The sequence below is a fragment of the Euleptes europaea genome, chromosome 5, assembly GCF_029931775.1.
Source record: "Euleptes europaea isolate rEulEur1 chromosome 5, rEulEur1.hap1, whole genome shotgun sequence".
Classification (NCBI taxonomy): Eukaryota; Metazoa; Chordata; class Lepidosauria; order Squamata; family Sphaerodactylidae; genus Euleptes; species Euleptes europaea.
The window spans coordinates 68,300,413-68,314,038 of record NC_079316.1 but is presented as its reverse complement, the minus strand read 5'-3'; the positions used below and the strand labels follow the sequence as shown (position 1 = coordinate 68,314,038).

At 42.6% G+C, this 13,626-nt stretch overlaps 1 protein-coding gene across 6 annotated transcripts in view; it reads right to left on the bottom strand.

Moving 5' to 3' along the window:
• Window positions 1-10,957, bottom strand: part of TACC2 (transforming acidic coiled-coil containing protein 2) — a 164,698-nt gene extending 153,741 nt beyond the window's left edge. For all 6 annotated transcript variants that reach the window (XM_056850218.1, XM_056850219.1, XM_056850221.1 and 3 more), the window contains exons 1-2: window positions 10,912-10,957; window positions 1,467-1,660 (exon numbers count right to left, since the gene is read on the bottom strand). In XM_056850218.1, the coding sequence (XP_056706196.1) occupies window positions 1,467-1,660; window positions 10,912-10,944 (227 nt within the window). In that variant the 5' untranslated portion in view covers window positions 10,945-10,957. The remainder of the gene's footprint in view (window positions 1-1,466; window positions 1,661-10,911) is intronic.
• Window positions 10,958-13,626: the final 2,669 nt, after the last annotated feature.

Sequence of the window (13,626 nt, the reverse complement as noted above, 5' to 3'; positions counted from 1 at the left end):
GTGGGACAAAAAACCTGCAAAAGGAAATAATAATTAGATGAGCAGAACAATCACCTTTACTTTTATAATTTATGGGACAATATTATACACCAACTGAAGAAACAGACTTTGAAACAGGATACATACCGGACTCCTGTCTTGGTTGTATATGGTCCATAATTTTGTTTGTTATTAATACAAGCTGCAAAGAAAGTGTATAAATTGTATGGTTCATGTGAAGTAACAGAACTAAAAATTCTATGTGAAATACTTAAAAAATTATTATACACTTGTTGCATGGAATTTATGTTATTGGTCTTTATTACATATTTTGTTCACTTTATAAGCCATAGTGATATCTTTGACTAACCTCCAGGTACTAGCTGGAGATCTCCTGCTATTACAACTGACCTCCAGCCGATAGAGATCAGTTCACCTGGAGAAAATGGCCACATTGGCAATTGGACTCTATGGCATTGAAGTCCCTCCCCTCCCAAACCCTGTCCTCCTCAGGCTCCTCCCCAAAAACCTCCTGCCGGTGGTGAAGAGGGACCTGGCAACCCTATGCCTTCACCAGTTATCCACTTCAAATAGAAGCCTGCGTGTATTAAAAGAGAGGGAATGTCCCCCCCCGAACAAAATGTGTAGCTTTGCCTTTAATTAGTACCCAATCTGGAATAAGTTCCAAAGCTGTAGCTAGTGTGTGTGTGTGTGTGTGTGTGTGTGTGTGTGTGTGTGTGTGTGTGTGTGTGTGTGTGTGAAGTGCCGTCAAGTCACTTCCGACTCATGGCGACCCTATGAATGAAAGTCCTCCAAAATGTCCTATCTTTGACAGCCTTGCTCAGATCTTGCAAATTGAAGGCTGTGGCTTCCTTTATTGAGTCAATCCACCTCTTGTTGGGTCTTCCTCTTTTCCTGCTGCCCTCAACTTTTCCTAGCATGACTGTCTTTTCCAGTGACTCTTGTCGACTCATGACGTGACCAAAACACGACAGCCTCAGTTTAGTCATTTTAGCTTCTAAGGTCAGTTCAGGCTTGATTTGATCTATAGCCCACTGATTGGTTTTTTTGGCAGTTCACGGAATCCATAACACTCTCCTCCAACACCACATTTCAAAGGAATCTATTTTCTTCCTATCATCTTTCTTCACTGTCCAACACTGTAGCTATTAGAAAATGTTAATGGCACCCCTGAGATGAATACTGCATGCACAAGGACATCATACTTTGTTTTAATCCAGAACAATCACATTGTAGTTCTCTTATTCACTAAAGTGATTAGAATAATTCTTACTTCACTATAAGCATGCATTAAAAAGTGTTTTTAAAAACTGCTCTTTCCCTCAACTAGTTGCAATAACAGAGTGGTTAGTGGAGTGGTAAGAGATTTTCAGTGTGTTATTGCAACACGAATATCTCTGGACAACAGTCTACTTCATGGGATGCATTCTGTCATTAGCAATTTGTAAAATCATTCTGTTTCCTACCTTGTATCTTGTACAGCAATGGTAGAGATGTCATCTGGCAGAGCTGATAAAACAGCAGAATCTACAGCTGAGGGATCCAAGTTGTCCTGTCCTCTTGCTCTGTTTGCACTCCTTTTCCTCTGTTTTTTCTTTTTTATTTCTTTCTCATTACCAGTTGGCTGGTCTGATTCTGGAAGAGAAACTGGAGGAAGATCCTAGAAGGCGGAGAGAAAGGGCATAATGATATGGTTCAAGTGGTGTGGTAGTTAAGAGTGTTATACTGGTGTAGGGTAGTAATTATAACACATGGAGCTGCCTTATACTGAATCAGACCCTTGGTCCATCAAAGTCAATCTTGTCTACTCAGACTGGCAGCGATTCTCCAGGGTCTCAGGCAGAGGTCTTTCCCATCACCTACTGCCTAGTCCTTTAAACTGGAAATGCTAGGGATTGAACCTGGGAGCTTCTGCATGCAAAGCACAAACTATTCCACTGAGCCACAGCCGTAATGTTGTAATAGGATCTGGAAGACCCAGGATCAAATCCCTACTCTGTTATGAAACTTGCTGGTGACCTTGGGCCAGTCACACTCTGTCAGCTTAACAGGTTTGCCAGCTCCAGGTCGGGAAATACCTGGAGATTTCTGGGGTGGAGCCTGAGGAGGGCAGGATTTCAGGAGGGGAGGGTCTTTAATGGGGTATAATGCCATAGAATCCACCTTCCAAAGCGGCCATTTTCTCCAGGTGAACTGATCTCTATTGCCTGGAGATCAGTTGTAATCACAGGAGATCTCCAGCTTCTACCTGGTTGGCAACCCTACAGCCTAACCTATCTCACAAGTTTGTTGTGAAAATAAAACATGGGAGGACAACATGACGTACTCCACCCTGAGCAAAAAGCAAACAAAATATTCTAAGATATCAGTCCATACTTAGATGGAAGAGATTTTGAAATTTATTGCTCTAATTGCTGGAACAATCCAAACGTTTTCTTAAGTCTCCTAATTTTGCACTAAGAGCTCAACTACAAAAGATCACAAGGAAAAATGTTTCAGTAGGAAAAAAAACAATTGCTTCTAAACTTGTTATGCCCTTAGAGGGCTTATAGACAGGAGCCTTTCCCTACTCAGGAAAGGCTTTCTTGAGTGGTCAGCATATTCATCAATGTTACTAAAATACTTGATTTAATGGATTAAAAGAAAACTCCAAAGAAGATCAGTTTTTTAAAAAAAAACCATAAATTTTATGCACACCAAACTACAGCGATGAGACAAGTGGTAAACACGTATTCACACCACCTCCAGTTTTCCTGATTTAATAAGGATAGCTGTAGGGTGCAGTATTCTGTTAGGCAGAAGACCCGGGAGGAAGGCACGGGTGGGCAGGAGAGACCAATGCGTGCTGCTGGAACCTTGTTTGCCGTTTCAACTTCTCTGTTTCCAGGGCTGAAGGGCTTAGCACCTCTTACACATCAGCTCCGTCGTATGTATTGTGGTGTACAAATAAGATAGCAGGAATGAACAAGGCTAGGCCAAGCCATGAGTACCTGTGATGTATAGAATGCATTTCTGGGTCTGGTGGGAAAAGGGGAACAAGGTGGGGTTTTTTTATTTATTTTTTAAATCAGGGGTACCATTTCAGAGGGGAAGGGGGCAAACCAGTTTCTGGGATGGTGGTGAGATTATTTAGGATTCTTCAGGATCAAACCGTCTCTCCCTTCCTCCTCCAGGAACTTTGTACTTTAAGATTATTGTTGTTGTTATTTTGTATTTCAGAATAACTATAAGTAGGCCAGTCACCTTCTTTTTAATAGACCTATTTCATTGTTTATCAATTTTATCAATAGTTTGTGTTTTGGAACCAGGGAGCTGAACAGAAACATAAGTACTCTTGAGGTACTGTATCTGGCGGACCACATACCCCCTTAAATGGCATCTGTTTTTCACATTTATGCGCTAATTTGGAACCGTCTCCTGAAGTCTGATGAAATCTTTAATTTTCCTTCTTTTGGAAACTAAGCCTAGCTATAACCCCTGTATTTTCCTCCCCTATTCAACTTAACTCGTAGCTTCTTTTGTTGTTTTAATTGTCTCAAATGTCAGGTTGTACTCTCCTCAGAAGGTAGCACTATATAACTTTATATTAGGTAAAGGTAAAGGTCCCCTGTTACTTGCATAGATTTCCTACAAGCTTAAATGCAGGATCCTCCCTCACATGGACAGAGCTTATAGATGAACTGTTGTTCACCCGCAGGGCTCTTTACAGTTAAATTTGGAAACATCCAGTGTGGTGTAGTGGTCAGAGTGTCAGACTAGGATCTGAGAGACCCGAGTTCAAATCCCCAATCTGCCATGGAAATTTGCTGGGTGACCATGGGCCAGTTACACCTTTTCAGCCTAACCTACCTGGTATAAAAGAAGTAAATAAACAAACAGGGGTAGAGCCCGCCATTGCGGTCCTGATCCTACCTCGTGTATTCACTGTATTTGTCAGTTTTATCACGTGAAGAAGATTACAGTGCAGTCCAACTGGATTCCTGACCAGCCCGTGAAGTCACAAAATATTATGGCATTGAAGTCCCTCCCCACCCCAAAAACCTCCCACCGGTGGCAAAGAGGGACCTGGCAACCCTATTGTTAATACTGCTTACCCATTTCGTTTCTACATTTGAAACCAGTCTGTTACAACAGGGGTTAAACTTGCTTCTTCTTTTTTTTTAAGTATACAAATGTTCAGGAACAAAAAGGCCTACACTTTTTCCCCTATTGCATTGGGCACAAAAAAACCCAGGGCACCACGGAGAACATTACAAAACTGAAATTGAAGAAAAATAAAAACACCCCCACCTTTCTGCTTTTAAAGCCTCACAACTGAATTGAGAGCATTCATGCTACAGAAACAATTAAGCTAACTAATATGATTTCAAAACAGTTTTCTTACAATAAAAATCAGCAATATAGCAAGTAAAGATTAAACAAATATTTATGCTATATTATTGAAAACTCTTATTTATAATGCTGTCATACTAGATTGGGAGGGAAGTCAGCATGGTATAGCCCCATCTTGTCAGAACATGGAAGCTAAGCAGGGTCAGAGCTTGGAAGGGACACCTCCAAGAAAGACTCTGCAGAGGAAGGCAATGGCAAACCACCTGTGTTTCTCACTTGCCTTGAAAGCCCCCTGCTGGGGTTACCATATGCTGCGACTTGACAGCATTTTACACACACACACACACACACACACACACACACACACACACACACACGATTAATGTTATTACTATCTGGCATTTAAAAAACAAACTTTCCACAATGTGTGCTTTGCATTTAATCCACAGTCTTTTGGCACAAGAATATTGCTGTCCAATTGTTGTATAGAAGTATCAAGTAAACCTAAACAGGTCCAAATATCCAGAATATTGTTTTATAGGGTTGACAGGTCCCTCTTTGCCACCAGCAGGAGGTTTTTGGGGGGCGGAGCCTATAGAGGGAGGGGTTTGGGGAGGGACTTCAATGCCATAGAGTCCAATGGCCATAGCGGCCATTTTCTCCAGGTGAACTGATCTCTATCGGCTGGAGATCAGTTGTAATAGCAGGAGATCTCCTGCTAATACCTGGAGGTTGGTAACCCTATTGTTTTATTCCTATCTGATCATGAGCAAATAAACAGACTTATGGTCATCAACTACCTATTACACGTCCCAGCACAAAAAGAATGAAACACGCCTTTCAAAAGTCTGCCCATCGGTTTGCACTACATGATATTATTATCCATGCAGCCCTTCCAAAGTTTAAGTTTTTCATGGCTGTTTGTTAAAGTCAGCATTAGGGTAGCAAACATTCCCAGAGGTCTGAAGTCAGTCAGCTGAATATCAAGCAGTTAAATGAAGCATCTCTTTTAAAAATATAAAGGATTTTGAGCTCAAAAGCTGCACTTCTAAACCCTGAAGGGGTGGGTGGGAAAAGGAACAAAAATCTTTGATTGACACAAGTGAATCCAGTGCTCCTGTTCCCCCGTCTTCTTCCTGTGGTCCTTTCCTCATTAAACATGTAGCCTTTTATGGCATTTGTTGCAACATGCCATCGTTCTGCGCCTGGCTGAAAGTCAGCTTTGAAGAGTTACCCGAAGTTTCCATTCCCAATAACTCTGTGTTTACAAGGAGACGGAGTGCTGGAATAAATCTTAGTCAGTCAGACAAGAAAGCTGCTCTTCTTACCTTTCATTGTCCTCCCATCTCCTGGTGCGCTCTTCTGATGTGCGTGCACAAACTCACCCACCAAAATAAAAAAGCCCCGTTCTGTTAGAATCATCAGTGAGCCCGCTCCAAGTCGGCCACTTCCTCCATAAGGAGCTTAGAAGGAACCTATCTGACTGCAGGTGAACGCTGGGAAATGGACCAAAGGTCATCCCCCATGGCGTCAGGAGGAATCAGATTTCAGAAACAACTGCCAAACTGGCTGGAGAGAGAGGATAAACACATGCTCGCCGTTAAAGGCTGAAGAGAGAAGGCCACACAGCTTTTTGGCCAAATGTTCCACACGTGCAACTCAGTAGACTAAGGAAAAAGTTAATTGAGCGCACAATAGTCTGGATAATAAAAAAATAAAAAGGATTTAATTGTATTTGAAGCCGTCAGCGCAAATGAATGCCAAAGGTCTTCAGCGGCTCATGTGGATTTTCCTCATAACAAATTTAATCGGCTTTTAAAATCTGATTTTGTTGAAGATTTCTCATAAGTGCCCAATCAAAGCAATGATGATATGTGCCAAGTGATCCTAAGCATGTTTACTCACAAGTACAGGCCTTTAAGATTAATAGGATCTACTCCAAAATGTACACAGGATCATCCTATGAATTCACTGCAGACTGCAAAATGTGTTGCAAAATTTATTTATTCATTTTATTAGACTTATGCTTAGTGTTGCCAAATTCCAGATGGTGGGTGGAGATCTCCTGCTATTACAACAGATCTCCAGCAGATAGAGAACAGTTCACCTGGAGAAAATGGCCGCTTTGGCAATTAGACTCTATGGCATTGAAGTCCCTCCTCTCTCCAAACCCCGCCCTCCTCAGGCTCCACCCCCAAAATCTCCAGGTATTTCCCAACCGGGAGCTGGCAACCCTATACCCCGCCCTTTCCTGACTACAGCATCTTGAATCTCACTCATTAGCAAGGGAATGTCCAAAGGATGCAGCTTGTGTCCTCTGACCTTGAGAGAGGAAACATGATTTAAAAGGAGTGAAAAGAGGGTTCTCAGTATGACAGAAAACCGACAGTGCAATCCTAAGAATACTTTCCCAGAAGTAAGCCCCACTGAATAGACCTGAGTAGGATTCTGAATTAACCCGCTTAGGAAGGCATTGCAAACGATCGAACCATTTCCATGAAATATATCCCACTGTAGGAACGTTTAATTAAAACATACAGTTTTACATATCGCAACATACATATCCAAGAATTGCTGGACAATTAAGTCCTAAGGGAAGTCATTTTCCCCAGAGCATTTATGTTCATAACCCTTGGCATATTGCAATGGCTTCTTCTAAGAACTTTAAACGGTTTATCCTCCAAACAGATGCAGAGGAGGCAGTGACAACTTAAATCTCTTCTCAGAGGCATAAAGTATGCCCTGACCCAACCCTGTTCAAAAGTACATAACGTGTGCTTAAGAGCGATTGGGATGCGAACACAATATGGCTAATGATTTATATTCCCAACACCTTGTTGCCTTCCATTACTCTGGTTTAGTGCTCTCTTGCTCTCTCACCCTTGAGAGATGGAAAGTTCAGAGGAGCCTGTTTCCTGAGTGGGGGACCTGCAAGGACTTGCAGGGAGCATCTCATTCCCCCTTCCTCACTATTTCTTCTTTCTCTTTCTTGAAAGCCCCCTCCTATCTCCTCCTGTCCTGCTTCCTTCTCACCTTTCCACCCACCAGCCACTCTACCTGCTTCTAGAATAGTCTGCTTCTTGTAGTATTCTACTTATTCACAAATATAAATAGGCATTATGGATGGGGGGGGGGGGAAACACAGGCAGGTAGTTCTGGACCCAAAAGCATTACTAATATACTAATATGTTTTAAAACTCCTACATCAGATCTCTTCAGTGAGGAAACATGTAATTAACTTCTCCTAAAGTCTCAGAAACAAAATCTCGAGCCTAGGAAAAACTTCTAGTATGTTTGCACAGTTCAAAGTCTATTCTATCATGAACCTTTCTCATGTCCTACACGCTTGTCTCCCCACCCAATAGTCAATACAACATATATAGCTAGCTATAGGTTTGCTTTCAGCTTCTTTGTACAACTTCAATGGTTCTACAAAATTGTCAAAATTCTATATAAACAACCTTGTAGGAAAAGTGTTTATCGGGAATACAATTAATGCAGTTCACTTTATTTGTTCCAGCCCACATCACTCGGAAAGCTAATATACAAAATGTGGATTGATTTTTCTAAAGTCCAAATTCTAGGTTCTGTGGCTCAAGCTATGGTTAGGTAACATGGCACGCGGCTGCCTGATAACAGAACGGCAACAGAACAGTTCATTACTAGCAGGGTTGGACTGGACGTACAAGGAAATGTCCCGGTGGGACACTGCCTAAGAGGGCTGCTGGTAGCCAGGAGAAAGCAGAGCTGAGCCTCAGGGGCCACATGGCTCAAACCCCTCGTCAGCAATGGCTGGGGTTGCCAGGTCCCTCTTGGGAGGTTTTTGGGGCGGAGCCTGAGGAGAGCGGGGTTTGGGGAGGGAAGGGACTTCAATGCCATAGAATCCAATTGCCAAAGTGGCCATTTTCTCCAGGTGAACTGATCTCTATCAGCTGGAGATCAGTTGTAATAGTAGGAGATCTCCAGCTAGTACCTGGAGGTTAATGACTAATGAAAAAAGCAGCACGAGGCTCATATATACAAATGAAAAAGCAAGATTAACCATTGGAGTAATGATTCTATTTTTTTAAGCAATTAGCAAATGTAACTCCATAGGGAAACAAAAATATATATGCTGGCATGTTGCAGAACACTACCGCCAGAAAACAAGGCTGCCACGCAGGGCTTAAGGCAATAAATACTAACTTAAAACAGTTGCCTGATAACAGCTGCTTTTTTCACTAGTCTATACTATTTCAGCATAGGTTTCTTGTTTCCTTAGTACCTGGAGGTTGGCAACCCTTGCAATGGCAGTTGGTGTCAGGTCACCAGTTGTTTCCCTCTGCACTGCTTCCAGTTTGGAGGAGGATGCAATGGGTGAGCTATTGCCCATTGTTGGCCCTGCAGTGCTGGCTTGTGGCTAAGAAGAGGCCACTTATCTTGCTCCAGGGCCCTTTTCACTTCCAAGTCCACTCCTGACTGCAAGTAAGCAGTTGGGCTGCTGTATTCTATTTTATAAGAAACACAACAGGAATCTAGCATGCAATGAACTAAAAGCACAAGACATATGTATAGAAGGTTAGAATGTCCCTGAAACACTGGCTTAGTTCAAAAAACGAAGGCAAACTGTTATCTCAGCTGTACCACTTCAATTGCAGAAGTTGACTTGCAAGAAGCAAACAACATAATACAACCAAAACAAAACTCTAACAATCAAAACAAAACAAAATTGCTTTCCAGCCTCACCTCAGCCACCCTTTTAGAAATGCTACTATGTCAACGGAGAGACAATAGGATGGTCAAGGCTCCCCCCCCCCCTCTCTAGTTAAATAGGTGATATCTAGCAGGGAGCAGAGATCTGGAGGAATTAAGTGCTAGAAAGACTTCAAGAAAAATCTCCTAGAGCCTTCAGGAACAGCTTCTTTGACCTGGCCTGACCTGGTCAACAGGAGGAGAACAAGAGATGATAAAACTCTTAGGAGTGAGGAGGAGGGGCTCTTTTGAGGTGATGCCATTGAGGCAGACAGAACTCTTACCTGAAGTCTGTAAGAGGTGACCATTGCCATGTGCTGGCCTGCACACCTGAGTAGAAGCTTCAAGGTAATGGAAACCATGTAGAACAACTGAACCCTTCTAAGCTAAGGAGCTTGTCTTATATTTAATATCCACTAGGGAATGTACAGAGGAATTACATTTTACCTTTTTCGTGTGAATCCCTTGCTCAATCTGGGGCTGTGCAGACAGTATACTTGTGGACATTTTCTTTTTAATAAATGCTATGTAACTTTTAATTCTGGTAGTGGTTCTCTATACCATTGATCCATTTTAAAAGGAACACCAGGAGGAAGGGGAGGGGCAGTCCGTTGGCAAATGGCTACTCCCCCAGTGGTGCCCAAGGCAGTAAGCTGTCCCTGTGGTAACCAGATGCTCAGTAGCAAGGGACACCAAAGTGAGGCCTCAGAACTGGGAAAGGAAGCTGGGATTCCTGTCCCTCTCAGTGGGCAATTCCTACAAAGGCCAGGGGTGGTGGTGGTTGAACCGAGAGAGGGAGGGAAAAGCCTCTGCAGGTGTTGGGAAAGCCAGGTGGGTGGCTTGTGCCACCTTGGATGGCCACAGATACCCAGACACCTCAGAGGGCATGGCCGAATAGGGCCTTCAGGTCAGAGCAGGGCTATTTTGCCGCCCCCCCCCCAATATCCCAACATTTGCCAAGGCCGTGCAGGGAACCCCCAAGTTACTCTCAAAACATGGTTTGCAATCCTGGTGTGGAGGTGGAAGGGCAGGCCGTAGGTTGCCAGCTTAGATAACAATGGCAAACCATATTTTGCTCAAAAGGACAACCTGACCATATTGGGGTACTGGGTGGAAAGTACCTGCAAGCTTGTAGGATTTGGCATTATGATCCCATATGTGGTAACAATTCCTGGGTTACAGACATTATTATTGTTCTTGTTGTTGTTGTTGTTGTTGTTATTAGGGCCTTCAGTTAGATTGTCTGCGGGCTTTTTCTCTGAATAATGGATCTTGTTCATCATTATTGCTGGTTTGGGTTTCTTAAATTGTAATCCTAAAACCACTTTCCTGGGACTTGCTTCAAGAACACCATTTAAAATGTCTTTCTTCCAAAACCATGGGATCATAATTAGCCTTAAAAGCTTAGACTGAGAAGCGGGATAAAAATTCTTCTGATACAAACAAGCAAAACAAATATATAAAGCTGCCAGTTTGGACTGGTACACTAGAATCATCTCCTGACATAGTAGGATTATGCCTTACCTACATGATGAATTGTTGTGATTTAGCTGGCATTCTTACATCAGGTTCACTTAGCATTTGGATCCCAGATTTCCCCCTCTTGGAACTTATTACTAACAGTGGCCATATCTTTCCTATGAGTCCAGGCATCTCTGTAGTGCCTGACATACATACATATTGTACCTTTGAACTGGCATGATATTTTGAAAATTTAGTAGCTTCCTGAAAACATTTATTATCTTTCTTTAGTCGGCCTTTCTTGCTGAGACTCGAGAAGGATCACAGTTAAAAACAAACAAACACCACAATGACCAGAAGTTAAGCTGAACGTAACATCACACTCACCTTATTTTCTGGGTTGCTATTTTCATTACCCATGTTAAAGCCAAGATTTCAGGGTGTTGAGAGAAGCAGCTGGAAGAAACAACAACCATCAGCCATCAGTGTAAACAGTGCGAGGAAACAGTTTTTAAAAAGAAAATCCAGCATCATCCCCCCCGCCTCAGCTGTACTCCATAAAAACTCTTGCCAAGGCTAGCAGCAGCATAGCCTACAAACATAATGTTGCATGCATATGGCTGGCATCAATTAAGTACTGGAAATTAATGGAAAATTACATCTTCCACATGCATACCAATCATAATCTCCCCAGCTCTCACAGGAACATGGCAGTTGGAACTGAAAGATGCTTATGACATGCATGTGTAAACCCTATATATAGGTGCCTCCCCCTCCACATTATGATAATGGATACTCCAGCTTGTGGAAATTTGTATGGAGGAGCAAAGCTCTTCCAATCTATCCATTTTATCCTGCACATGCTCCGAAGAGCTCAGGGCAGCATACATGGTCCTTCCCTCTCCCACCTCATCCTCAAAACTAGGGGTGACAGCTCCAGGTTGGGAATTACCTGGAGATTTTGGGGATGGAGCCTGAGGAGGGGAGGGTTTGGGGAGGAAAGGGACTTCAATAGGGCATATTGCTATGGTGTCCACCTCCCAAAGCAGCCATTTTCTCCAGGTGAACTGGTCTCTGTCGCCTGGAGATCAGTTGTAATAGCAGGAGATCTCCAGCCACCACCTGGAGGCTGGCAACCCTACTCACAATACTGAGAGGTACATTAATTAGCCTGAAATGGCCCAAGGTGGCCCTATGAATTCTCTTGAGGTATGAGAACTTGAATCAGGTCTCCCTAGCCCTGTTCTAACACTGTATTCTAACATGGTGTAGTTAAACACTATGCAGGTGTAAATGATCAGTTCCTCGTAGCCTTAGCTGTACAATTGTTACCTCTATGGGCATTCACACAATTGCAGTCTGATCTCATACCCGGCTATAGCTGTTTCACTGCAAGCAGAAATATCCTGTGCAAAGCAAATAACGGTAGTGGAGGGAGGAGGAAGTTAGCTCTGACCCCCATGCTATCAGCGGAGACTAAATTGCAAGAATTCTTGTTGGGTCTAAGAAGACATCAGCATTTCCCTTTGAGCACAACATCCAACTGTTAAATAATACGATATAAGTGGTCAGAACTGGACAATCATTCCTCCCTATGCAGTTATCGCACCCCACAGATTCTAGTAAAAGTGACAGCAGAGAGTTTACTGTAGTAAAAGTAATAATACTGTTCACTACTCCCTACACTCTTGATACCTCTTATGTGGTACTTCTGTGACACAAAAGGATTCCTCTGGCACAGCTGGGGTCAGACAAAAAAAATATATAAAAACTACTCCTCATTTCTATGACAAGTTCAGATTCCACCACCATCACCCCAGCATATAGGCTAATGGAAGGGAAGGTTTCAGATGAAATCAAACTTGAACTCTCCCTAGAAGCTAAAATGACTAAACTGAGGCTATCGTACTTTGGTCACATTGATTATAGGAAGACAAGAGTCACTGGAAAAGACAATAATGCTAGGAAAAGTTGAAAGCAGCAGAAATAGAGGAAGACCTAACATGGGATGGATTGACTCGATAAAGGAAGCCACGACCCTCACTTTGCAAGACCTAAGCAAGGCTGTTAATAATAGGACATTTTGGACATTCATAGGGTTCCCATAAATTGGAAGCAACTTGACAGCACTTAACACGCACACACATACTCATCACTTGGTATAGTTACCAGTAATTAGGGGCAGTTAGAGAACAGGTTTATTCACATTTCATATGTCATTATCTTGTCACACTGAAAGTTTACACTTTACAGAATCTCTGCATTTTGAGAGCCTTTAAATCAAATTGGATTAAATCACAGGATAGACTGCCATATTCAGAAACAGCAGTTCTTGGAAGAATGCAAAGAAAAAAACTAATTACCTGCATAACTGCTAGAGCTGCTCTGGCTTCTACACTCCGAGTTCATTACACATGCAGGTAGAATTGGGGGAAGGCAAAGGGAGAACATTCTGACTCTGCTGAATCAATTATAAACAGGGTTGCCAACCTCCAGGTACTAGCTGGAGATCTCCTGCTATTACAACTGATCTCCAGCCGATAGAGATCAGATCACCTGGAGAAAATGGCCACTTTGGCAATAGGACTCTATGGCATTGAAGTCCCTCCCTGCCCTCCTTGAGCTCCACCCCAAAAACCTCCCGCCAGTTGCAAAGAGGGACTTGGCAACCCTAATGACATAAATCTTCAGGAGCAGGGCTGCGTATTAGTGTTTGGTGACACACATAATGCCCATCCCTAAATATATATTTCTCTCTTTTTTTGGTATGGTCTCTGTAACACCTACAGTATTTTCTGCCCAACCGGTAATTTAGAGTAAATTACATTGATGAGATACTGGTTTAAGAATTGTCAGTGAAAATTTTACTGTTTCTCAGAAGCAAAGAAATTGGAAGAGGTGGTATGCGTAATTTTTTTAAATTGAAAACAATTCTGATAAAGAGGACAGGCCGTAAATCCCACACTAATGAAACCCCTGCTGATTAGCAGATTATTGAGACCAACTAGGAGGTGTTGCTAAATCCCAGTATTTCCCCCACGGGTCATAACAACCAGTGTTATTGTAGAGGCCTGGGTTCAAGTCCTTGCTCAGCCATGAAGT